Consider the following 27058-nt stretch of genomic DNA (forward strand, 5'->3'; position numbering starts at 1 on the left):
CGGCTGGGTGATTGATTTTCTGTTGTATTTTCACAGTGACAGCAATCATGCCTAGATCCCTTCTCTGAGGTGACCAGTGGCAAGACCCAAGGGAATGACCTGAAGCTGTCAGACAGTTTCGGTTGGATATAAGAAAAAGGTTCTTTATCCAGAGTGTGGGATTTGGGCACTGGAACAGGCTTTCCAGGGAAGCGGTCACAGCACCAAGCCTGACACAGGGCTCAAGAAACATTTGGACAATGCTCTTGAGCACATTGTGTGACTCTTATTACAGGGGTGTCCTGTGCAGGGAATTGGGATTGGGAATTGGGACTCGATGGTACTTGAGGGTCCCTTCCAACTCTGCAGTTCTGTCATTTTCTGGTGCTAATCCCCGCAAAGATAAGGACTGTGCTATGACAAGACACAAGTGGAAGCAGGGCAAACGACGACTAACCGGTCCCTCTGCTCGTCCCGACGGCTGCACTACAACTTGGAGGTGTTGACGCTCAAAGATAAGAGCCTTATCTATGGGCCTCTCCCGCTGCCTCCGCCGGAGCTCTGCCCCACTTGCCGCCTCTCCCCGAGCCCTCGCACCGGGGGCGAGCCAGTGCCGCCGGTCCCGCCGCATCCGCGCTCCGTGAGGGAGCGGGAGGCCGGGCCAGGCCGGGCCGAGCCCGCCCCTGCCGCCGGGCCCCGCCCCGCCCGTCCCCGCGGCCTGCGGCGCTGCCCGGTGCGGCGGGGCCGTCTCTGCGGGCCGGAGCGGCGCGCTGGGTGAGCTTGCTGCCCCCTCGCCCGGAGCGGGGGCAGAGGGGAACGCGGCGGGGAACGGTCGGGAGGGATGCGGGGCGTGCTGCTGGCAGAGGGGCGGCGGGGCCGCCGGTGCGGCCCGGCTCGGCCCTCCCTCCCTGCCTTTCCCTTCCCTCCCTTTTCCCCAGTTCCTCCGGTGCCGGAGCCGCCGCTTTCTCCGGGGAGGGCGCGGGTTTGTCCCCCTCGGTTTGAAGCCCGCTGCCCTGCTGGGGCGAGAGGGGGCAGGGACAGGGAGAGGAAGAGGAAGAAGGAGGAGGAAGGCGATCACGTGCCGGGAGGCGGGCTGAGCGGGGCGGGGGTCCCTTTCTGGGAAGGGGATCCCTCTCCGGGAAGGGAGTGCGTGCGGTGCTCGGGGATGCTCTGCGGGCAGGGCCGCCTCTCCCGCATGCCTAGTGCCTCTCCTGCCGGCGGACTCGGAGCAGGTTTGCTTTCCCTCTCTCCTTGCGATTCCAGCCCAGCAATTCCATCCTCAGGGAGGTACGGCGACCTGTTTGTCCTGCTGGTAACGCTGTGAGCGAACCGGGCCCTGCGACCCCCCGGCTTGCATCGCGGGAAAATGCTGTGCTGAGGGTAATTCTGGCGTTGGGCTGAATTTAGGCAGGTTCGGAGGGGCACTGCCTGCGTTCAGCATCCGAATTTAAAGTGGGTCATACAGTGGTGAAGAGCAGCGTTTGTAATCCGTGTCGAGGGTGACGCTGGTGCGTCTGCAGAGAGAGCGGGTTAAAGCCGCAGCCTTCGGGCCCCAGCAGCAGCTCAAGTTACTCATTGATGGAGCGCTAACATTCAGCAGCTCCCAATTCACTGTGGTCAGGTGGCAGCAGACACAGTGGTTGACTTTAACCTGGGAAATAGTCACCACAAATACTAAACTTGTTTGGAGAGGTTGTTTGGTTTTTAATTGTATTAGTCCGCTTAAAGGCATAAGACCATCACTGTGTTTTTGCACCACGTTGTCAATACTTTTGACTGTGCAAATTTGTCGTCTTGGATTATATAATATCTATGTATTATATATATTGTGTTGAATATTAATTGCTATGAAAATTGTCATTTTGTGCAGTGTTTTGGGGTATTGTTAGTGAATTCAACATTATGAGAAGATTCATTTTTATTTATAAGTCCGTAGTGGCGCTACTATTTTTAGTAGATGTTTTTCGTCAGCTTTGCAGTTTTAAGTAGGCCAGATGCTGAGTGATTTGGGTTTTGTTTGTTTGTTTGTTGATGGTGTTCAGCGCCAGTTACTTTACATAAAATGCACCCATGATCCTCTTGTTGTGGCACAAATCCATAATTTTAAATATTTTTTTGTTATTCATGTGTAAGACCTTTTCAGGATGAATGTTGCTTTCTATAGACTTGACATGTTGAGAAAGATATATATGACCTTTTAACAATGCTGGAATTGATGAAATACTAAACTCAGATGGATTAGGCATTTGATTTGGTGTATTTGGGCTTAAATGTGGTTGTCTTGATGTAATGTGGTCTAATTTTCATAAATTCTCAAGCCATGATTTTTTCAAAATGAGTTTAGCACAATTGTGCTAGGCCTTCATTCACGAGAAGGAATGTATTTAGACTTTACCATTTTAAACTTTGTCAGAGCATCCTAACTAAACATACAGTTATTAAAATATATTTGTTGAAATATTTTACAGTTATGTAGTTTCTAATAAGCACAACTAAAGGATTTCACTCAGTGAATTAAGTCAGCATGAGCAATATTACCAGTGATTTTGCAGAAGGTATTGATAACATGATAATGGTAAATCACACTTGTGATCAAAATCACAGCAGGAGCTCTGATTTCTCATCCAGCAACTCAGATGAGTCATTTTGAAGTATCACAGATTTGTTGCTTGTTAAACATTCTCTAATTTAACTGTATGTGCTAAACATCTGTTCTTAATTTGGAATCGTTAGCAACTGTGTTAAAAGACAACTTGTACATTACCTCTCTGCCTTGCTGTCTTAAATTCAGCTGGTAGTAGAATTAAAAATGAAAAGTTGAAAAAAGTAGTCTTAGAACAAAAAACCACAACTGAATATCTTCTAATGATGTTATGCTCTCCATATTAAGTTCAGCTACTCAGTTATCAGCCTAAAATAGCATCACTTCAGACATCAGGAGTTAATTTCTATCTTGTGCTGACAGAAAAATTAGATAACTTATACAGAGGTGTGTTAAAATAAGTATTTTCTCCTTGTGGTTCAGATGTAGGTCTTTGCTAGAACTTGTTGCTGCTTGGACTAGATAATTGTTTCCTTACAATGTCCTTTAAAAAGAAAAAAAGAAAAGTAGAGCTAAAATGTAAAACCTGAAACCTCCTTTTGTTTTGAAGCACCTTCAAGAGCTGTAAAAGAGGAATTAAGAGTGAAAAAAATCTTATAAAAGTTTATCCCATTCTGAAATGTATGTCAGTTTCTTGAAATGCTGTTTTCTTTAAGACTCAGGAATTTTCAGGGGTTGTTTGCCTGGAATAAACTTTTGCACCATTTTGTGGAATAGTTCTTGAGGGAGTGACAGAATCCTCGGTGTTTCTCACTAATACATAAAATGCCTGAGCTATTTCAGGAAGAGCCCCACAGTTCTGTGCTAGCAAAAGAATAGCTTTTCTTGTCCAAGTAGTATCTGGCTAGCAGCCTTGGGGCATATTTTTGTTGTTGATTTGGGAAAAAACCAACCAAACAAGTAGGAGTAGTCAGTGTTATAAACCAGTATCATGCTTGATGTTTGAGGCAATCAATCAGTGAGGTGTTTGGCATCTTTGAAAATTGTGTTTTGTATTTAGAGGAATGCAGACATGATAAAATAGATGTGGTTTTGCTATCTAAATGGTTTCTTTGGCCCACAGTTAACTCTGAGAAACTGAATGGATATTAGTCCCAATTGCTTATTTAGTGTTTAATGGAGAAAGTTTGCCATGAAATCTTCATTTCTGTGAGCTGGTGTTGGGTAGGCTACAATATCAGCTTCAGAGAGCACATAACAGATGTGAAGGAGAGTTAGTACCAGATTTGTTGGAGGTTTTTTAACTGTCTTTCCCTTATTTTTGTACCGGTTCCCCTTTATGCCCACCTCTCCCTCCCTGCTCTTGCAAGAAATAATTTTCTTGTCTTGTCTTGTCTTGTCTTGTCTTGTCTTGTCTTTTCTTCTTCATGTAGCTATTTCTTGTGACTGGAATGTGTATGCATACATACAACAGACAAAAATACTGTATACATGGATTGATACAACTGTGGGGAGCTGACTGTATAAAACTTTAAAATCCTGATAGTTTCAGGTCTTTGGCAAGATTAGTGAACAAGATTTAAACCAAAAGAAAGGATTATGTTATTTTTTTAAAAACTGTAGTTTTGGTTTGATAATTAATTAAGTAGGAGTTGGAGCTGGATGATTTTCAAGGTCCATTCTAATCCATAGCATTCTCTGATTCGATGAAGTGAGTACTGTCAGTTGGAATGTATAGGTTGTAAATGGGATGATATGTTGCCAGTTCTATACCTGGGATACTTTCTCTCTCTGTGTTCTAAGGACCTAACAGTGATAGAATGTACAGGATTCAGTTTTGTAGTTTGCAATGCTGAAGAATCTTCAGTGCAGCTGAGATCTGAGGCAGACCTTTGGAACATGTTATGGTGCATCCTTTTTGTTCATTTTTAGTATTTTCTTAACATAGGATGTAGTTGCATATTAGCACAGCTCTAATAATGGCATGGTGCAGGTTTGAGCCCTGTATGGGCCATTCATTCTGGTTTGAGCTCATTTTAAAAATAAAAGTCTGGGATATGCCCTTAAGAAGGAGTCCAGAGGGGAGGAGACTATGGAGATGAAAGGGAGGAAGGACAATGCTGATGCCAAATTTACAAGCTGTTTACTCTGCCATTTTCCTCAGTTCTTGTGGAATAAAAAATGAAGTGTTTGGAAAAGGACAATAGTGTTTTGCAGGACATGGCTCAGTCACAGGGATTCTTTTGCTGCAGGGAAAACTAGTCCAAGGTTGGAGCACTTTGATTTGACTTTCTGAATCTAGGAGTTTCACTCTTGGGATAGAGAAAGGTGACACTGCTATTTCCTCAGATGCTCTACTAACCTGAAAATGTATTTCCTTTTTTTTTTTCTTTCTCTTTTTCACCTTCTTTCAATGGTCTGAGAAAAACATTGCTCAGTACAAATGTGTGCAATTGCCCTGTTACTTTTGCTAGGTCACCATCAGAGCATAGGAAATTGGGGAAACATTTTTCTCAAGGAAACTGGTGTTTTTTTGTTTTGGTTTTGTTTTTACAGGGACAAGTCACTTATGGTAAGAGCTGCTATTTCAGGATAAATCAGAGCTACTCTAGTTCTGAACTCTCAGTTAAAGCCAAACTCTTTGTAAGGAGCTCTCTCCTGTATGCTGGTAAATCTTGCCCTGCTCCTCCAGTGGGAAACCTTCCCAGTCTTTAAATGTGTTACATATTTGTAACTTGTAATTCCTGCTGTGTTGCCTAATTGAAAAGCTAGAGTATTGCCAAAGCACTCTACAGTATCTTCTGCTTATGTTTGGGGAATTTTGTGGGTGTGCATCAGTTTGAATTTTTCAGTCTGACTTTGATTAAAGTGTCTGGCCCCAGGTTTGGGGTTTTTTTGTTGGTGGTATTTTGGTTTTTTTTTTTAACTATCCCTTTATGTTCACTAAGGAATATTTGTTTTGGACAGATCAGTGCTTCAAACGGTGTTTTTAAATGCATTGAAGCATTAAAATATTTCTGAGGCAATGATGTGTTACAGTTAGGGACAGAATGAGTGCAGCTTGGAAGGGATTTAAGTGCTCTTCAGGAGCAGGAGCAGTGGCTATCAGGAGGTCACTAGTAATGTATCTGCTGCAAGCGGATTTCAGGAAAATTAGTTCTTGCAGTTATATAAACAAAAGGGACAGCGTATGTCAGCAGAGTGGGTTTCATTCTTCGTTTATAGTGGAAAACCATAAAAAATGTGTCCAGGTATGTCGGAACTCAGTACATCCCTCTGGGTGTCCAGAGTTGCTGGGACCCCTGCCGGGGGGCTCGGAGACCCTGGCACACAGCCCAGAACACCTGTGGGTTTGATTATGACCTGTGGAGCAAATTGCCAGCTTTGTATGAAGACCTGAAAGCCACAGAAGTTTAAGTAGTGTAATAATAAAATTATCATTAGGTGAAAAAATAGATTTTGGGATTTTTAGAATAGGGGTCTTGGGGACAAGATGGAGGGACTTGAGTGTGTCCAGCCTTTCTTCTTCTTCTTCTCTACCTCCATCTTCTGCTGTGATGCTGGCACTTTGGGATTGGTTTAGAATAGAAGTTCACTGTCTAACGTAGGTGATAGGTATTGGAAAGTAATTGTAAACATGTTATACGTAGTTTGTAGTATAAAGACATAACAACGCCCCGGGGGCAGTCAGAGTGCCGCTGGCTGTCCTGCTGAGCGGACCTCGGCTGGACAGGAGAAAAATTTTTATAGATAAGATATAATAAACAACTCTGAGACCGAAAACTGAAGAACTCCGACTCATTCTTCGAACACACGGGCCGAAACAGAGACTTTTCACGTGTCTCGGGGCTGCAATAAATGGCAAACTCCTGAGACAGGTAAGCTTTGGAGACAGTCTCCAGCTCTTTGGTCTTTTCCTCCCCCTGATTTATAGTCAGCATTACTTCATAGGTATTGGTTTTATCTGTGTTGGCTCTTAATCAGGGTGTGTGCTGATACTGTCAGAAAACATATTGAGAGCCTTCTGCTAATACTCCTGCAGGTTAATACAGCTTCATACCAGAAACTCTCAATTTATTTGACTTCCAATATAGAGTCTTTACAGAGAATTGTATATTCTGTCCATGGTGTTGGCTAGAGCAATTTGTGTCTATGCCTAGGTAAAGAATGAAGTCAAGCTTCATGATGGTGCCAGAGTAAACAATGGTTTGAGACCATTTTCCTTTAGCTATGTTAAAATTGCCTAAAACTGTCTTAAAGTATAACTTCAATATTTGAATGTTAGTGTTACAATACCAATTACTGTATTAAGCTCTGTTCTTGTGAGAAATTTTGGGGTTTATCCATATTGTGTAGCAGGTAGTGTAAGCAGCAATGTCACCCCTTTGATCAGAAAATATATCAGTCCTTTGATAAAGAACTGGCATTTTTTATTTGTCTCCTTATGAGGAAAGTTTTTAGCAAGGAAATGCTTTTTTTTGTTTGTTTTTGGTGGGATTTTTGTTTGGTTTTGGGGTTTTTGTTTGTTTGTTTTTTGTTTTTTTTTTTCTTACGAGTGAAAATTGCTGCTCTTTTGGTGTCAGTTTTTCAGTAAAAAACTGCCCTCTAGTTTTCACAGTACTTGAGCATCTTGCCCACTATATTGGACATGTCATCCTATTTTACTCATTGGAAAGAAGAAATACTTTCAGATTATTTTTTTACCATTCGCAGAAAAGCTGTTTATGGTAGGAATGTTTGGTCCATATTTAGTGTTGTCTGGACACATATACTAAGTATTCTAGGCATTCAGTATGTTTCAACAGCAGTTGTGACACAGTGTTACATTTTGTGCCTAGTTACTTTATGCAAAGGTGACTTCTCTGATATTTTAAAGTACGTTAGCATTGCCTTTTCCAAATTGCCTCCATGTGGCACTTTCAGTTTTGATTTTGCTGAGCTGCTGATGGCCTTTGAGTCATCCTTTTTATTTTTTTCATTTTTAATCACTTCTTTTATTTCTTCTCAGTTAAATTCTGCTGTGTGGTTTTCTTCTTGGAACGAAAAACAAATCATATATAGTGCTGTTGCTCATGTATGCTACAATAATGCAGTAAACAAAAATAATTTAAACCAAGGACAATAAACTGGAAGAATAGGGGTAGAATAATGATAGAAAAGAGAAGCAGCATTCTGATGTTCCATCTCTAAGATATGTGTAAAATTGACACATGCAGTGTGGGTCATCTGCTTCTGTCAGTATGAATGAAAATAATGATGTTAATTGTAAATGTAGCTTGAAATCACGGGCAAGCTCTCACCATGTATTGCTGAAGTCTTAAGTAGACTTTGGGGGCAGGGAAGGACTGCAGTCCTAAGCTTGATCACTTTGATTCTTGATTTACTTTTTTTAGCTTGATTTATTTTTCACTTATTATACTTATTATACTGGTTAAAACTATTTCACTAGAAAGTTTGAAAATTTAATTCTCTGATGGAAGCTTAAGTTAGGGGCATAATGATTAAGTGCTAAAAAAAAAAAGACAAAACACACCTTTAATTTAAATAGATACAAACTTTGGAGGCTTTCTTTCCAGGAAAAATATGCTGCTGTTGTCTATTACTTTGAATAGGTCAGCATAGAAGACTTACTTGGCTAAATATTTTACTAGCAGTTGAGTGAATATATGCAGTTATGAAGAAAACAAAAAAACCTCATTAAAATCTTACATTTTTTGAAGAAGGCATATCACAAATATACTAATGTGGATTCTTATTTCAGATGTTTTATTTCCCTCTTAAATGTTTTTAAACTTCAGTAAGCTTGTAGATTCTGTCATTTCACCTGCCTAGTAGATGAAGGAAAGGTGGTGAATATAGTTTTCCTGGGTTTTATTAAGGTGTTTGCTACTGTACCTCCCAGCATCCTTCTGGACAAGTCTGACTTGTGAGCAGGTAGATGGTTCTGGAAGAGCTGGCTGAAGGGCAGGGCTCTAAGGGTTGTAGGGAGTGGGGCTACACCTGGCTGGAGACCAGTGGTGTTCCTCAGGGCTCAATCCCAGTTCTGTTCACAGTTTTTATCAGTGATCTGGAGGCAGGAGTCAATGCACTGTCAGCAAGTTTGCTGATGATGCCGAAGTAGGAGGTGCTGTTGACACTCTCAAGGGACAAGAGGCCTTGCAGAGGGATGTGGATGGATTGGAGTGCTGAACAATCATCAGTAGCATGAAACTGAACAAGAACAAATGCCAGACTCTGCACCTGGGATAGTGCAAACCTTCCACAAGTACAAATTTCAAGAATGGCTGGGGAGCAGCACCACAGAAATGGGTCTGGGGATGCTGGCTGACAATAGGCTCAAAGACTGCAGTGGCAAACCATCAAATGCACCACAACCAGCTGGTCAAAAGGAGTGATCATTCCACTCTATTTAGCACTGCTGCAACTTCATTTTGAGTACTTTGTGCATTTCTGGGCCCCAAAGTTTAAAAGGGATGTGAAAGTCCTTAAATGTGTGCAAAAAGACACTGAAGCTGGTTGAAGAGCTAGAAGCAATGCCCTGTGAGAAGCAGCTGAAGACACAGGGTTAATCTAGTTTGGGGAGAAGGAGGCTGAGGGGTGACCACACTGTTCTTTGCAGCTTTCTGAGGTGGTGAAGTGGAGAGTGAAGTTGCTGATCTCTTCTTGGTAGTGCTCAGTAGGGCATGTGGGAATGGCTGAAAGCTGCATCCATCAGGGTAGGTTCAGACTTGACAGGAGGAAACATTTCTTTACCAAGAGTGTTGTTGAACCATGGAAGAGCTTTCTTTGAGAAGGGGTTGATGCCCCAAGCCTGACAGTGTTTAAGAGGCATTTGGGCATTGTCCCTAATGCCCTATTTAAACTTTTAGTCAGCCCTGAAGTGGTCTGGCAACTGGATAAGGTTTTCTGTCCCTTTCAACTGAATACTCTATTCTGTTCTGCACTCATGATCAGTCAAATAACAACCAGACTGTTATTTGCCTGAAATGCCAGGGATTTTTTTAGCTTTGAAAACACTTTTAAAAACATGTAACAGAGATATACTGGAAACAGGATTTTATTTTTCTGACTCTTTCAGAACAGATGTTCACAAGCATTATCACAATGTGCAGGTGTAGCCAGGAGCAGGTTCATGCAATCTTCAGTTTAGCTTGAAAACCATCACTTGAAGTCTGGCAAAGGAAAGCTACAGAACATTGCAAATCCCCTGCATCTTGTGGAGAGCCATTTGCTGGTGGGACTGTGTGGGGAGAACAGATTTCTGTCTCATTTACTTGTCTCTTGTGGCAAGGAGTTAATGGCACAGTTTGTATCCAACACAGTTGCTATGATCTCCACCTCTCCAGGCAAGTTTGCCCATAGAGTTTCTTGGAATATTCTGAATTATGGGCTGTTTATCCTTCTGGTGAGTGTCTTTCAACTAGGCTCTGCAGAAAATTAATGTGCTGGTCTCTAAACATCACTTCTTCATAGGATGTGTTTGTTTTGACCACACATCCTTCCTGAACCCTGCCATATAGAATAGCCCAAACAATGGAACTGCCTGGAGCCAAAAGAAGTGGTGCCAGGTGAACCCAGTTTCCTTCAAATCAAGAGACCCTGACACCCACGTGTCAAGCTGTCTTGAAAATATGTTACTGATATTGTAAAAACACCCTAAAAATTATCTAAAATATTAACCTTTACCAGACACAGAAAAGTAGATAATTGACTGATGCACAAAGAAGGCTCTTTCTAGGAAAAATCAACGCAGAAGTTTTAAGAATGTGATTTTCACTCTTTATTTGATAATGAATTTTTTCTCTGGCTGAATTTGCATTTTGGCTTTTAAAAACCCAAACCCCAGACATCCTCACACCCAATTTATAATTTTTTTCTCTGTTTTAAAATTATGTTGGTTTTTAAAAAGCACAATAACCATGACAATAGAACAACAACAACGTCATGTATCACTTTGGATGCAAAAACTCAAGTAATGTGGCAGCATGAATTCAGGCCAAGCACTGCCTGCTTCCTGAATAACAAGAATAAGGATCAGTAATAGTCACATGCAAGAGAATTGTGTGGTTTTTTCAAACGTGTGACATATCTCAATGACAAACACACCTTTTTTGCCTTCCTAAACTTGTTCCACCACTGAGTTTCTTGGCCAGGGATGCATGAAAATCACTCCTGTGCCTGCCTGGTGCTTGTGTTATCCACATGGAGTGCTGAAAAGTGGCAGCTCCTCATGGGGCTGCAAGCCTGGAACCCTTCCAAGCACAGGCTGTTTTGCACAAGCAAGAACTCCTGGAGAAATGGAGCCAAGGGAAGTGCAGAGCTCGCTCCCACTGCAAACTAGTGATGGGTGAGAGAGATGGGGTGTGATTGGTGCTTTGGAAGTGCAAGGGAGGAGAAATGTCATTGCTGGCAGTGCTGAGATGGGAAAGAAAGCGGCTGGCCAAGTCACCATCCAGCACTAAAAGGGAAGTGCTGCTTTTTAATAGTCTTCACGTGCCTGTAAGACAGCCAAGAAGAATTTAAGACTTTTTTGTGCACCTACCTGAAACCGTCTGAGAATGTTGGTGTGATGAAATGACTGATTATGTCATTCAGGTACAAAGGAACTTTTTATTTTAGTTAATGAGAGAAACTATGGGAAACAATCTTTAGCACATACTTGGTGATTAATCAATTTGCAGAGCTGTTGCAATGAGTGCAAAAAGCTGCCAAGCTATGTCTGTTCAGTTAAAGAATCACAACATTTTGATGCCAGCTTAGTGTGACAAGAGAGGCCCTGCCATGTGTCCAAACATAGATCTGATGGATCAGCAGGCAGAGCAAGACCAGGGACAAATTCTCTTGCTGTGAGTATCTGCCTGTCTATAGGGCTTTGAGGGAAAAAGTCTGTCAGTAGTAAGGATTTCAGAGCACATAGGATTTATGAGCTACATCTGATGTTTTGAGTCATGCTTGAAAACAAACTGGTAGCCAACACATTTTAAAACCATGCTTTTCTCATTGCAAAGGGCCCCACAAGGCAAATGGTTGCTGAACTAGCACATTCTGAAACAATTCACTCTTGCTGTACTAATTGCATTGCCATCCTGTGCTGTATCTAGCAATAATCCAGACTGGAAGTTACAACTTCCTATATATTTGGCACTGAATTCCACATCAAAATAAAATAAATATTTTAGCCAATACAGATGGAATTTTTTTGGAGGTTCAGGTGTTACATATCTTTTTATTTTCTTTTTATTTTGAAATATAACCATGATGACCTGATGTGAGGTTTGTGTCTCATCCCAAACATTTTCCTATGGGCTGCTGTTACATAGCAGGGCACTTTAGTGTGAGGGTTTCCAGTACAAAGCAAGTGCTCTTTACAGCTGGAGTGCAGTGAGCCTGCTCACACCCTTGGGTTCAGGTGCCCAAAGTTCACTGCAGTGCTCAAGGCACCTGACTAAACACACACCACTTGTCTCCCTCCTCTACAGCCCTTTGCCAGCCATGTTTCAGGCAGCTGCTGTGGAGACAAAGGAGGAAGATACAAAGGTGCACTGTGCTTGTCCACCCTTGCCTGGTGCTTTGAATTCCCTAAAGGCTGTTCTATGTGACTTGACCTAGACATTGACCCTCCCTGGCTGGCTTTGTCTTCCTCAGCTGTGATGTGTGTGCTCTGGCAGCTCTCCACACCACCTTTACTGTTCCCTGTGTCCTTGTATCCTCCCTTGTGTTTGCCTAGTGGTGTGTTACAGACACCCTGTTGAGCTTTGGCTGACTGTGTTCTTGCAGCTTTGGAGTTGAAACACTGTTGAAAGACAGGAGTGGGAAGAATTTCTCTATCTCTTGCCATTAACTTAGAGATAATCCACCCAGGAGGAGGCAAAGTTCTGTTCTTGAATTTCAAAAAGCTATTCCCCCAGTGTTACAAAAACTTGTCTGATGTGGTTTGTACTGCAGGATTTATAGCTTAATCATCTGAGCATTTTACATAAAATTAAAATTTCTGTGTGTTTCCATGAAACTTTTGTGACCTTCTGAGTCCACCCTTTCTAGAAGCCTTAATTGGGCAAATATTCTCATGGAGGATTTAAGTGAATCATGCATCAAACTGCCCCAGTTTTATAGGAAATTCAGCCTGAAAATTCTTTCAAAAGCCTTGTAGTCAAAAGAGATTTAGGGTAATTGCATTACCTTTAACCACTAGTTACACACACTTTTTTAATGGAGAAACTGTCTGGCAATGTAAGTTGCTATAGCAGCTGAATTTACAGAGCAAGTAGCAGTGTATATACTTTATAGAATGATTACTACACTATTCAGGGATTTTAATGGACTTTTCATCTTTTGTTTGTGTCAGCTCTGGATGTGCTATTAACTATCACTGCTATTTTTAAGGAATTGTATGTGGAAATTCCTTGGTCTTCCTATTTATTGAGAGCATTTAAGTCAGTATTGAAAACCTTAAAGGATGCACAGCATCATGCTTTTTATTCATTCTGTTCAATGATCTCACTCTAGCAGCATGAAGAAATGACCCTTTAAATCTAGACAGTGTTCCCTTACTTCAAACAGCCCAATTGATCATTAATTCTCTTGCTTCACAAATCCTCTGAGAGATGAAGAGGAGCTTGATACTGTGTTAGAAGCAATTTCAAGGGCCTACTTGCCTAATTCTCTTAGTCATCAGTTTAGCAAGAAGAGAACTGACATTGTAAGATGAAAATAGCTCTTGGAATTATGGGGGTTTGTTGACTAATGTGGTTTGGTTTTGTTTGTTTGTTTAGAAATCCTTCCTGTATGGATCAGCCTTCTAGTGATGGTGAAACTGGGAGAAGACCACTCTAAGCAAACCCAGGATGATTCGGGTCCCAGCTGATGCAGAAAATGCTCACAGTAGCAGTGTGGAATCTTGTCCTTCCTTGCGGGATGTCCACTCCATCAACCCCACACAGCTGATGGCAAGGATTGAGTCATATGAAGGCAGGGAGAAGAAAGGCATCTCAGATGTCAGAAGGACTTTCTGTTTGTTTGTTACATTTGATCTCTTATTCATAACCTTACTGTGGATAATAGAATTGAATGTGAGTTGTCTTTTCAGTACCTACCCTTAGACGGTATATTAAGGTTTTATTCACTTCAGAGATGGTTGATAAGTTGCTCCTTTCTAGCCAAAATTATGTTATTTGTATCTGTTTTAGTTTAAGCAGCTTATTTAAGCTTCCATGAACACAGTACCTACTCAACTGCATCTACTTTTATTCATTATGTGTTTATCTTCTTATTATGAAACTTTTTGATGTTCCTGTAGTCTGTGAACCATGCTGAAAAAAACATTTGAAATCCAGTGTAGTCTTCAGGCATCAAACAGAAATGTTACTGTACATCTTTGAATTTAGCAAGAAGTGTGAATTTTAACCAGATTCAAGACTGCCTTCTGAGCAACTTTAAGTCAGTGATATTTCACTGAGGTGTTAGTCCCTGAAAGGACTTCTAATGGCCAAAACTTTTCTTTTGTTGTATTTTCTTTGATGTAAACTTGGTATGTTGTGCAGTATGGATGGCAGGGTGCATTTAAACAACATAAACTCCCACAGTTGCCACCTTTTAACTCCAGCATTTGTAATCTGGTCTAAAATTTCCAGAAAGCAACATGATAGCTCATTTGTTGTTACTTCATAAGTAGCATCCTAGTTCTTGAGTTTTAACGTGTAATCTGTTTTGCATTTAAGAAAGGACACACCAAGGAGGAATCCCTTTTCTAGAAAGAAAGGTCTTGAGTAAATATTTTTATCAGCATTTATTTGCTAGATAAATAACCTTGGTTATTGATTTACATTATGAAGCTTCCGGAGCTGACTGTTCAATAGCTCATTGATACAGTGAAAATTATTCGTTCTTATTTAATTTGAGAAAGAAAATTTGGCTTGCCCAAATGATGTAATTTTGGGACTAGACTTTCTGTTTCTCTCTAGGTGGAAAAGTGGTTGTAGCATAGTGTTCTGATGCAGTTCTTTTTTTAGGCCAGTTTCTCAACAGCTTGTACGACTAAGAGGAACAGAGTGAGTTTGTATCTCTTGTTGAGGTTTTGGAGTGCAGATTTGCACATGAGTGCTCTCAGAATATTGAAGATTCTGAATAGAAAATGCTGCCAACTCATGATACCATGGTGTTTCATTTTGAATGCTACAGTATCAAGGGACCTCAAGATCACAGCAGTTTTCTTTGTAAAAAGCTGTATTTTCAGGACAACATATTATGAACCAGCGTCCTATACTGCCATATGCCAGCAAGAATAAAAAACGGGTTTTTGTCATTAGAAGTCAATGAGATTAGAAGCTAAAATTTGATATCTGGGATCTGGCACATGCTTAGGTTTTTTGTTCTGTTTTTCTTTGAATTGCTTTGTTTGTGAGAAGCCAAATAGCATTGTGTTAGGACCCTGTGTTATTGGTGCATAAGTAATGGGTCAGAATTGCTATGAGACTTCCTGTAAACATTGTTTTCACTTTGTTGCCGTTATCCAGTTTCCTTGGGTGTAGTGTAGCTTATTGTTAAATGCTTCAGGGAGTAGCTCCATGGCATTTTGAGCAAAAATCAAAGCTTCCATGGCTCTCTGTCCTTATTTTCACATGGTGCTTACACAACCACATAGTGATGAACAGCTTGGAGTGAGAGAAGTTGATCTTCCTTGTTTCTGCTGGAATCAGATAATCACACTTGATACAGTAGAGCAACCAAGGGAAAACTGTATTTCAAAAGTGGCTATTTGTTAGGTTGCCATAGAAGGGAGGAAGAGGAGAAGAAATAGAAGAAATTCAGAGGTGGAGTGACTAGTCTCAGGAAAACACTGTCCAGCAGTGTAGTTGGAAAAGTGTGGAAGTGTGTAGACTGCGTTGCTTTGAGATAGTGAGCATATGTTGTTGGTGTGCTTTGGTAGCTCCTTTCCTTAAAAATATGACAGTAGTCGAACTCAGTTTTAAAGCCTTCTGTTGGTGTTTTACATAACTATTTCATGCAGTGCTTAATTATGGAATTTCATATTAAAAACAGTTGGAGATGGACACTGAGGTTTTTAATTTTCAACTAAGATAGATACTCCTTCTCATTCTCTGAGCCAATACACCTTAAATTATTTTTTTACAAGGCCAGTGTGAACAGTAGAATCCTTCCACTGGAAAGAAACATGGTGGCTAAGGAAGATGTAATTTTGAATCTCATCAGCAAATGGAAGAATTAAACTTGAATGTTAGTTATTTGTGTGAGATTATTCTAATAGTTGCAGCTTCTGCTTTTTCTACTGTGGATCTTTTGGCTCAGCTCTCTTAACAAATTGTGTGAGGGCTGATAAGGAAGAGATCTGAAGTATGAATTCAGTTTCTGTTCTGTTTCCTATGTAAAACATGTGACTAACTAGAATCTGGGTTATGGTTAGCTTTTTGATCAGCTGTTTTGATGCTCCTTATAAGAGGTAAAACACTTTGTGAGTTTGTGTAACAGTCCTTAACATTTAATCATTTATTCCTCCCTCAATAGCTTGTTTGCTTTTATTTTGGGACAGCCTGAAATGTTGCTTGCCAGATCATAATCCTAAATGTTTTCACTTCAAAAAGTCTATGTAATCTTGAAAAACAAAAAGCAGCAGTAGTCTTGACCTTATCATTCTTGGCAGACAGCTCTTCTGTATTTAGTTTAATGATCTTTTTGTATATCAGCAGGGAATTATTAGTTTTACTCTTCATATTTCTGTGTATTTTGTTTCCTGAAGTTGTGTGTGTTGTTGTTCCTTTGTAGGTAAAAGGAGGCATTGAGACTACCTTAGAGAAAGAAGTCCTACATTATGACTACTCTTCTTCATATTTTGATATATTTGTAAGTGTTCTTAAAAAAAGAAAAAGGAGCAGTAAAAGTATAGTTTTCCCATTCCTCCTTCCACAGATGTTTCCTAGTCCTTCCTTGAGTCTTGTGAAAGGGTTGATCTTTTCTTGATAATTTAAACCAGAAGGGCCAAGTTTCACCCATCTAGGGGTTGCCCAATCCTGCTCTGGCAGCAGGCTCATGGAGCCTGTAGATAGAAATGCTTAGGGCCAGTCTATTTGCATCTTTAGCTTTGGGGTGTGTGGAAAAGCAGATGGAAAACCTGGTCAAGAATGTGACTTTTATGTGACATAAGGTAATTCATTAAGAGGACAAGACCCACAGCCCTGCACTCTAAAATCATTTTGCTTAAACCAACATTTTTGTCCTTCATTGAGCATAAGGTGGCTGCAATGAAGAGAGACTTGTGCCCAGGGTGGCCTGCACAGGGCAGGTTTTTCAGAGTTCTGTGTTTCAACTCAAACAGCAAAAAGAAATGACACGATGATGCTCTCTTACTATGTATAAGTACCTTAGGCACATAAGAGGAAATCTATTGCATTAGGAAATTTCTTTCTTTAAGCAAGTCTGTAGCTGCACAACCCAAGTAAAAGCTTTTTCTTTACAGTTCTTCTAAAGGGCAAGATTGTTAATTCTACCAGATCTTCTTTGCCTTGCAGAGGTAACTTGGTTTGGTATCAGGCATTTTTACTGATGACCATATCCAGAATCTCTCTTTGAAACTGGTGTAAAACCCCATCCTTACTTCTACATTGGGCGTTTGCTGTATCAAATGAACTTACATACTAGATTGAAAAATTTTATAAGCTGGCAAACTATGCTCCTTCTCCCTTTTCCATTGTTTTGCTGGCAGGGTCTCCAGATATACCATGCTGCATAAGGCAAAAAATGTTATCTGTAACCATTGAAATTCCTTTATCCTGTAGGTGAACCAAGGGGTAAGAACATGTAATGCAAAATAATAATCTTTATTCCCTGGAAAGGGACTAGAACTTTAAATTTTGCAAAATTGTTTGTGGGTTTTTACAGGATTTCCTCTGTTTCTATTACACATTTGCGTAAGATTAAATGGGTTTATCATACCTCTGGCCATGGCTGTCTTTGATTTCTCTTCGTTTTTAAGCATTTGTTTCACACTTTGTCTTCAACTTGTTTTAAAAGATGTGTTCAGAATTGAAAATCTACTGTCAAAAATAAATAGGGAAATTGAAGCTCGGAGTCCCTGATTCAGAGATCTCGTCTGTCTGCTATTGATTTAATTTTCTGACCTACAAATACCATAACTTTCCTTTCTCTACTGCCAAATAGAATGATTTGCTATTGTGAGTGGCTACATAAAGAATAACAGATTGTTGCAATGTTAATATTTCATGAAATGCTAGAAGTATAGTAGCACACTGCTAAGATCAGTGAGATGCACAGTGATGCTCAAGGTATCTGCTGGATTAACCGCATCCAGCTGTTAATCTGGATTAATATAACTGCTTAGATTCCAGTCAGGTAAAGTCATCATAAAGACACTTTGTATAGCTTTCTTATGTTTCTAACTTATTAGTGGAATGGCACATTTGAGCCTGTCTAGGCAGGTGGATGTTGCCATTTGCTTTACAAATAGGAAATCGCCTTCTATTTCTGTTTTATAAGGACACATTCAAATTTGTTTCTTGGTAACAGAACTTAGACTGTCCTGAGTTTCTTTGTAAGTAGTTAATATTTTAGGTGAGCTGAGAATGTTGTGGTTCTTCTGTGTTCTGAATTAACCAACCAATATTTTTTCCTCTCTCTATAGCTACTGGCAGTTTTTCGGTTTAAGGTGTTAATACTTGCATATGCAATGTGCAGACTGCGCCATTGGTGGGCAATAGCTGTGAGTAGTGGCCAAGCATCATGGAGTTTTTCCTAGAATGGATCAAGCAGACAAAAATTTAGATGCCTCTTAACCCTTGTGTGTTAAGAATTGTCTTGATGGTATCTATATAAAAAATTGTTGCCCAGTAACCAATTAAAAACTTGTTTTCTGGAAGATTCTCTGCCTAAAGGCAAGAATTTAATAGAACAGTGGTTATGGTTGTTATTAGGTATCACATTAATACAAATTGAAGGTTTATTTTTAATCCAGTATGGATAACTGCTTGTTACCTCTGAGACTTGCTAATCAATGTTGGAAATATATTTGAATTTGTAATAGTGAACCTCCTTAGAAAACAAGAATTGGCATTATTGTACCAGAGATCCAGGTGTCCATTAAGTCCCACATTCTTTAAAAAGTTGTAGGTGCCACCCATTGAACACTAGCGCCTGTACTGCTTCATGCTCCAATACAAAATGTTGAATATGTATCCCTTCTTAAAAAAGAAGTTCTCAAGAGCTGTAGGCAACCACAGTGGATTGGAGCCAATATCTTTAATGCAGCTGTATGGTGTGGATGACAAAAAATGCAAAATTTGGTGAAAAATTCATGCTTCCATCAGTCAATACTATAGGTTGTAATAAAATAGGTCTATTGCTGGCTTAGTGCTTTGTAAAATTTTTTTTTTCCCCTTACACTGTGATAGGTGCATGTAGAGCATGTTCATGTGTAACTTTCTTCAAGTGAGTAGCATGCAGTTTGCTTAGTACTCTGAGACTACATGCCATGATTTTTATAGATTGTGTTACTAGCATGGCACAGTCACATACATAGTGGCAGCTGCTGCTCTGATTGTGCTTATATTTAAATGCATGCCTCTTAAAAGTCCTTGCTCTTAGTTGAGTAGCTTTAGAGTGTTTCTTAATCCTCCAACTTGATGCCTTTGTTTGTGAGGTGGTGAGAGTGAACCCACTCTCATAATTTTAGATACATAAAGCTTCACTGAAGGTTTTGCCAAAGCTTTGAATTTTAACATCCTTCCTGTGATTAACAGGAGTTGGTTCTGCTGTTATTTAAAGAATTGCTGGACCCAAATGCACTAGAAAATATAGAAGCCTTGCTTATGTGAACAGTACTTGTTCACTGCTTTTTCAGATTTTGGGGGTTTTTAAGATATTTTTATCCAGCATGCTGATTTTTTAAAATATATCAGAGAGTATCAAGTCTTCCAAAAAGAAAATTTCAAAATACCACTCACTTCATGAATTAAAATATTTATTCAAATTTATTCCCACAAAGATGTTTTGTTGTTTTAAATGGATGTTTTGATTTGGATGGTAGTGAAAAGCATTTGGAACAATTGCTGTTTGCTTTTTTCCCAAATACGTAAATAGTTGGTGGTTTTTTAAGGGACTTGATGAATTAAGTAGACTATCTTCATTATACAGTAAGATCCCAATTTACATACTCAGGCACTTTAGATTCTACACAAATGCTATGTGGAAATCAATGTTTGGAGGTGTATTTTGTATTAAAAGTTACCTTTTATAAGGTTATTTAAATAACACTTTAAGTTAATTGTATCATGCTTGTTACATTTTATTCATCTATGTGATCTTGCTGTTGTCAGTAAATATTTAGAGTTGTAACAAATAGGTAATGGCAGAAATAAGAAGCTAAATCCATTAATTAGTTTATCTCTTCTGTCTCTTTCAGTTTACAACAGCAGTGACCAGTGCCTTTTTATTAGCAAAAGTAATTATTTCACAGGTATATATTCTAATCAAATGTTTGTTTTACTTCATTTTCTTAAAAGCAAGATTCTTTGGAGTAACTTTTATGTTTTCTTTCTTTCTAGCTGTTCTCACAGGGTGCTTTTGGCTATGTGCTGCCCATCATATCATTCATACTTGCCTGGATTGAAACCTGGTTCCTGGACTTCAAAGTGTTACCACAAGAAGCTGAAGAAGAAAATAGTAAGCTTGTGTTATTTCCCTTCAGTCACTGCAGTTGGCAACACTTGATCCCATGTTAACTGGCAAAAGAATGCTTCTTTCAGTTTCTCAAAATTTGAAGAGCTGTGAAAAAAATTAAATCAAATGGCATGATTTTTTCCTCTTGGAAAGGGGAACATATGCCGTCAAAGAAGTGAGGTGTTAATTAATTTAGGGAGGCAAAGTTAAAAGTCAGAAGGGCCAGATGAGCAGTTTTGTCAAGCACTTGGGAATGTGTTTTATTTTGTATGCTTGAGGTATGAAAATTTAACTAAGTTGGGCTTGTAAAACTTTATTTTCTGGATAATGCATAAAGTGTCTGGCTCCTCTTTTAGGAAAAGTAGACACAATAACTGATTCAATGTCACTAACTCTTCTTTTGAGGTGGAAAGGGGAAAGCAAAGAAGTGTTGTGGAGAGTCTGTTTCATGCACAGGCAGAATGAGACCAGGACAAGTGTGACTTTCAACCTTTGAGATGAGGCACCAGGTCATCTGACACTCAATATATTCAACTAAATGGAGGAAATCCACTGTTTCAGTTGAAAGAGAATACTGCTTGAGTGGTGAGGGAGAGAAAGCTTGCAGATGCTTGTGAGTTTCAATAGCAGAAGAGTAATTATACAGCCAACCTATTATTTATGCATCATTACCTGAAATACAGTCTGAAATTCTGTTGGAAAGGCATGTTTATCTGTTAAGTAAATCAAAAAACTTTACATGGGCATGGATGCCTCCATTTTTATGGACTCTGAATGCAGTCTTTCTGCTTTGATCCCTTCCCTCTTCTTTTTCACTGGTCTGAGAAAGGAGTTGGTTGAATGAGAATAGTAGGGTTTACCTGGAGAAAAAGAAACTTAGAGTAACTTTTTTCTATCTTGTAAGGGGATGAGGAAATACAGCTTCATCACGGTGTTATCTAAATAAGATAAGAAATCTAACCAGTTTGGAGACTTGCATTTTTTCATATTGAATATTCACAGACAAAATATTCCATACATATACATGCAAATAGTTCATCAAGGTTGCAGAAACCGAATATGTTGAGACAGATGGGTGAAAGCAAGCCATTAGTGAAGGGTCATAGTGGCAAAGAGAGAAAATAATTTATTTGGTTTTGCATGGCACCTTACTGATCATTAAAAATATATTTCAGAAGTTTTAGTTATCCAGTAAATATTGATGAATTTACATATGGCAACCTAATCATGTAATCACACATAGTAGAAGGAAAATTTCCTTAATTCATGTGTGCAATATCTCTGTGTTGCTAGTGTGTGTCACCTTGGCTGCCAGCATTTAAATAGAACACATAAGTGTTAAATTAATTGTTGATGCTTTGTAAAAAGATATTTATTTAAAGAAGTAACTAGTTAGGAGTGCTAATATAATACATCAGTCTTCAAGATTCTTCATCAGTATTTGATCTTTAGGATTTTATGTGTTAGCATTGAGGAATTATTTTCTGCTATTTTTTTTCTTTTTAGGATTTTTGATAGCACAGGATGCTTCAGAACGAGCAGCTCTTCTTCACCCAGGAGTCCTCTCTGACGGGCAGTTCTATTCTCCCCCTGAGTCTGTAGCAGGTAGTTACATTGGCTTAGTGACCCATGTTTCATATTCACTTTACACTCCTGCATATTTCATGCCCTTCAAGAGGGGAAGGGGGAAAATATATTTTTGTTTTTAAATGAAAATGGTATTTATCATCCTAAAATACAAGATTCTTTTTTGTTCGGTAATTCAGTTTAGTTACTGTCTACCAGATGAGTTACAAGACATGTGAGTATAAGTCATGAGTCATATTCTAACTAAAAGCAAGGTAAGTCTGAAATAAAATGGCTCCAGAACTGAAAGGAGGCAGTTATTGTTTGCTTCTGCCATCAGTGATCCTTGTGGGTCCCTTCCAACCTGAGATGTTCTGTGACTCTGTGGTCTCTTATCTGCCAGCAATAGCATTTATGCAGCAATGCACAATTTAATCCAGCCTAAATTTGGAGCTTTATACTGTCTTAGGATAGACAATGAACCTGAAACTGCTATAAGGCAAACTGAAATTTCAATCAGAGCTTCTTTTCTTTTCTCATAACAAAAAGAAAAAAAGCCTTCTCTCCATGGAAAGGTTCACCTGTCTGAGTAAATCAGTGGGTAATGTTAACTACATCTTAACTCTGCATATCATTTGCTTTGTCTAATTGAGATATGAGTTGATTAAATCAAAAATAAATGTAAATCCTGCAAGATTCAAGAACGTGTCTCAAGCATTTCAAGGAAATAAGTAATTTCTTAATGGATCAAATTAATTTGATCAAATTAATTAATTTGAGTTACCTGAGAATGCAGTGGGGAACCCCAACTCCTGTATCAGTCTTTTTCCCCTAAAATGTAAATGTAAGCCTCCTCTGCAAAGCTGTGCTGTATAATGCAATATAATTAAAATGATATCTGGCAGTGCTACAGGTAAGTTTGCCTCTCTTGCAGTATAGAGTTATACATGTTGGTGATATTTTTCATTTTAATGTATGTCTGGTTTCTCTCTGCTGAGCATCTTGGCTTAGTGAATGACTCCGAGCTCCATCTAGGGGTCACTGAGCATTAGTGTCGAGTATAACCAGTGATTCAAAGTGAAAATGGATTTTAGCTAAAACTGTGGGTCTGCTTTGAGGAATAATGGAAGTATTGTACTGGACTCAGCTGTTCAGCCTGGGGTTTATGGGGTTTTTTTTAGCAACAGAATACACAGTGTGAGAGGAAGTGCAAGTGAAGCCAACATGTTTTTCTAGACATTGTGGCTGGGTCAGTGTTGCTTGTGCAGTGAGATGTGTTTCAGCATGCATGTATTGACTGTAGGTGTGCCATTACTTTCAGCTTGTCCAATGGGATTCAGTAACAGCTCAGGTCCTTCCTCCAGGTCTGCCCTGACTGCCAAGTATATTTTAACCACCCTTTATGGGTATGAGACACAAAAGAAGCAGTCAGATTAATATATTTGAACTAACACACACTGGTAGTAACAGAGTGGAATTGCTGGATAATGTAGAGTAAAAATAGCTCATGATTAAAATTCTTCTTCAAAAATCTGCATTTCTTTCTGAGAAGACAAACTATGGATTATTCTAAGAGAGCAATTTTTGGTCACATTGCCATACATATTGATTTGACAAATATTTAGAGATAAACCATCCCCTGTGATTGTGCAGCAGGGAATAAACCCTTCTGCTGATATGGCAACGTATTTTAAAACAAATCTTTGCTTTTAGGAGGTGGCATATAAAATAAGCTGTGTTGGAATTTTCAGCATATTTGTCTCTTTTTGTCTTTCTTGGAGCGATACATGTCCAGGGACATGCCCTGGAGCCACTTCTTTATATAGGGCGACCCTTCATCTTTGACATTGGTTACTTGGTAACCAAGTCTATTCTGGAGGCTGCAAGTAGAAAATCAGCCTGGAAGGAGTAAATTTATTCAGTTTCTGTACCATTTGAACTTCAAAACACAGCTGATATGCTATTGCAAGAAATGAAAGTCATTCAGACTAATTTGTCAAAAAAAAAAAAAGCTTAACACTTTTGTGTCTTTTAACTTCTCTCAACTGATCTACAGCATTCTTGTTTTCCTTTTCAGGTTCTGATGAAGACTCCGAAGAAAAACAAGACAGTGAAAAACCAATTGTATAGCAAATAAGAAAAAGCAGGTAAGTTCCTTCGCATAGAACCTGAATATTCCTGAAGATGTGCCTTTTCTTCCTAGTTCCTTTCCAAACAAATTAAATGGTGTGCTAACTCTTAAGAGTTCATAATTTTTGAAATCAGCCTGTCTCTCATAGCAGCCTTCAAGAAGGAAATCCTGCAAAGCTCTTGAGAGCCTAGAGTTGGGCTCCTTTGCATTTATTTTTTGGCTCTCCTGGAAAGGACAGTGGTGGACCAGATGTGTAAAAGCTCATTTTTCTGGCAGCATAGAGATATACTTCTTTGGAGATGAAAGCACAAGAATGCTAGGAAGAGATTTTCTTTGGTTTAAATCTAGGACAAATATGCCTGAAGATTCATGGGCAAACCTGATTTGCTATTTCCTCTCCTGTTTAGTACTACAAATGGGTTACACTGGAGCAGCCTCATCTTAACATTTTTGTAGTGTACTTTGTTTAAATATGAGATTACTTCTTTATTTTGGAAATGACTTAATTTACTTCTGGAATTATTGTGCCCCATGCTTTCACTTCACCACTCACAGCAAAGTTTAGGCTGGGGGAGGTATTAAATGTTCTTGAGAAGTTGAAACTTCTGATTTGAAGCCTTCTAGTGCTCACCTGGAAGAGTGGATGACCTTTTCTTTTCAGCCTACCTGTTTACAGTATCTGTTTTCTTCACTCCCATCTTCATTCATCCTGACTTGTGTGATCTGTTGCAGAAAGAAAATCTCTGCAGGAAATTGTTGGGGTTTGGAAACTGGCAACAGAGTCTGTGGCTGACTTGCTGGCAGAGCTGCTGACAGCAGAGTTTACTTGTTAGAAAGTAAAGGGAACGGTTCCCATGTACTGTAATACCTCATGAAGATGTACCTTGTTGACATATGTATATTAGGTTGCCTCCCAGGTGGTATGAAAGTATTTGTCCACAATGTATTTTATTATTCAGTGATTCCTGAAGTTGATCTTCTAATGACTAGGTAATTACTGGAAAGTGTTGTCTTGTGTACCTAATCAAGAGACTGGTAATATAATGAAGTAAAACTTCTGTGGTGGAAGTATATTTAATAATTGTTGGGTCTCACTAGATAAAACTATTTTATGTTATTGCTGTTTGTCATTAGTTTATGTTTATTTTTTTTAATTCCATGCATTTTCTTTTTTTTAATGGATATGTTCACTTTCTAAAATAAAAATGTTAAAACATGAGTAATGAATTATGATATTTCATTGCTTTGTCATTGAAAAAATCTACATTTACCATTCCTGCATATGTGGGGCAATAAGGACTCCAGTTTGCATAGATTTTATGCAAAATGTGTTATAGTACTGTTTGGGACTCCCTACGTGGCCTGTAGGGAGGCCATGTTAGTGTAGTGGCACATAACTTCTTTGGTGCATTGGCTTCAGTATGCTCTTCATAAAGTTCTCTTCTGTAACTGCTGAATGAAAATAGAAGCCAGGACCAAGTTTATCCCTTACATTGCTTCAGAATAGCAAAGATCTGTTTCAGAGGATGCAGGTAAGAATAAACTATGAGAAGAAAGAGAAATTCAAACCGTGTCATTTAACAATGTTGGAATGTTCCCAACCAAGGATCTGGAGTATCTCTTATGAGGAGAGACTGCAGGAGGTGGGCCTGTGTTGAGTCTAGGGAAGACTCAAGAGGCAATCTCATTAATGCAGATAAATATCTCTAAGGCAGGTGCCAAGAGGATGGTGCCAGACTCCTTTTGGTGGTGCCCAGCAACAGGACATGGAGCAATGACTGTAACCTAAAACACCAAAAGTGTCACCTCAACAGGACGAAGAACCTCTTTGCACTGAGAGTGGCAGAGCACTGAACAGCTACCTAGGGAGTTCATGGAGTCTCCCTCTCTGGAGACATTCCAACCCCACCTGGATGTGTTCCTGTGTCACCTGCTCCACGTGACCCTGCCTTGGCAGGAGGGTTGGACCAGATGATTTATAGATGTCCAGTCCAACCCTAAGGATTCTGTGATTAAATTCAGCGAGAAAAACACATCTGAGATAGGAGGGCAAAGGTTCCATTAAATCTATGAACTTCATCTATGTGCACAACCCATGACTTTACCTGAACATCTTCTTCATTCTGCAATATGAAATCGCTGTGCATATCTAAGAAATTCAACCTATTCTCAGAGCCTGCTTCCTCCTGCAGTTCAGTACTTGGAAAAAGGAATTAATCCAGAAACTGCAAAGCAGAACAAACCATATGCACTGGTGACAGAAAATCCTTGGGGGGAGGGGGTATTTTGTTTCACCAGACATGAATAGTGATGTTTGGCAGATGTCAGGTAAAGATTTTGCAAGCCTCTCCTAAATAAGCACCTCTCTTCCTGAGTGTATGGCTTGGATGCTCTGCATAGTGAGTTAACTGAGATGCCATGTTTTCATACATGGGTCATTTGCCAAGGAAGTTACTCCCTTTGGTGCATCCCCAAACAATTCCAGTTGCTGCCATGAGAAGCTGCATCTCCTGTAAATCTAAAATGCATGTTATAGCATAGAAAGGAGTTAAAACACTCATTCTGGAATAATTTTGCCCACTCCTCTCAAACCTACCTGTAAAACCTCAAAGTTGACACAAAAACTATTATTCAGTCCTGCACTCCCTGGGTAGGAATTCTCCTCTCCCAGCTACATCTCCAGAACTTTCCACCAGTCTTTCCTTACAAAAGCCGTTTGATTTTGATTCTAATACAGGTGAGGTTCATATCAAGGCCCATGGTAATGGACTGAATTGCTTGGAATGACTGTGACAGCTTTGTGCTCTTTGTAATGTGTTGGGTTTTCTTTTTGTTGGGCTTCAAAATGAGATTTAAGAAGTTTTGTTTCAAGAAGCAGGTTTGAATCAAGGATTTAAAAGGAAAAATAGCCCAAGGAAGCTGTTAACCAAAGTAATACCATTACCTGCATGTCATGTATCTATGACAAGAATATTTTGATTGATGGTTATTGCAATCTTAACTTCAAAATATACCATGCAAGAAAGATTTCCTGCATTTTTTATGCAAAGGAAGTACATCTCCCAAGCCCTATTCATTAAATTGGAGACAATGAATATTATGTGTGCATGCTCATTTACTATCTGACAGGATATTCCCATTTCTATTCTCTGACT

At 39.4% G+C, this 27058-nt stretch overlaps 1 protein-coding gene across 4 annotated transcripts; it reads left to right on the forward strand.

Moving 5' to 3' along the window:
* The first annotated feature begins 601 nt into the window (after positions 1 to 601).
* Positions 602 to 25122, forward strand: STARD3NL (STARD3 N-terminal like). Of its 4 annotated transcripts, none has more exons than XM_071429667.1 (9): positions 602 to 753; positions 13294 to 13590; positions 16301 to 16378; positions 18174 to 18251; positions 19950 to 20003; positions 20092 to 20209; positions 21713 to 21811; positions 23850 to 23919; positions 24636 to 25122. In XM_071429667.1, exons 2-8 carry the CDS (start codon positions 13366 to 13368, stop codon positions 23900 to 23902), a joined length of 705 nt encoding a protein of 234 aa, XP_071285768.1. In that variant the 5' UTR covers positions 602 to 753; positions 13294 to 13365; the 3' UTR covers positions 23903 to 23919; positions 24636 to 25122. The 4 variants fall into 4 exon arrangements, with proteins under 4 accessions (XP_071285768.1, XP_071285771.1, XP_071285770.1 ...); XM_071429669.1 differs by lacking the exon at positions 602 to 753 and adding an exon at positions 1102 to 1211; XM_071429668.1 differs by lacking the exon at positions 602 to 753 and adding an exon at positions 1114 to 1266.
* Positions 25123 to 27058: the final 1936 nt, after the last annotated feature.

The sequence above is a fragment of the Agelaius tricolor genome, unplaced genomic scaffold (genome assembly GCF_023055355.1).
Source record: "Agelaius tricolor isolate 1412-34295 unplaced genomic scaffold, bAgeTri1.0.p SCAF_6, whole genome shotgun sequence".
NCBI lineage: Eukaryota > Metazoa > Chordata > Aves > Passeriformes > Icteridae > Agelaius > Agelaius tricolor.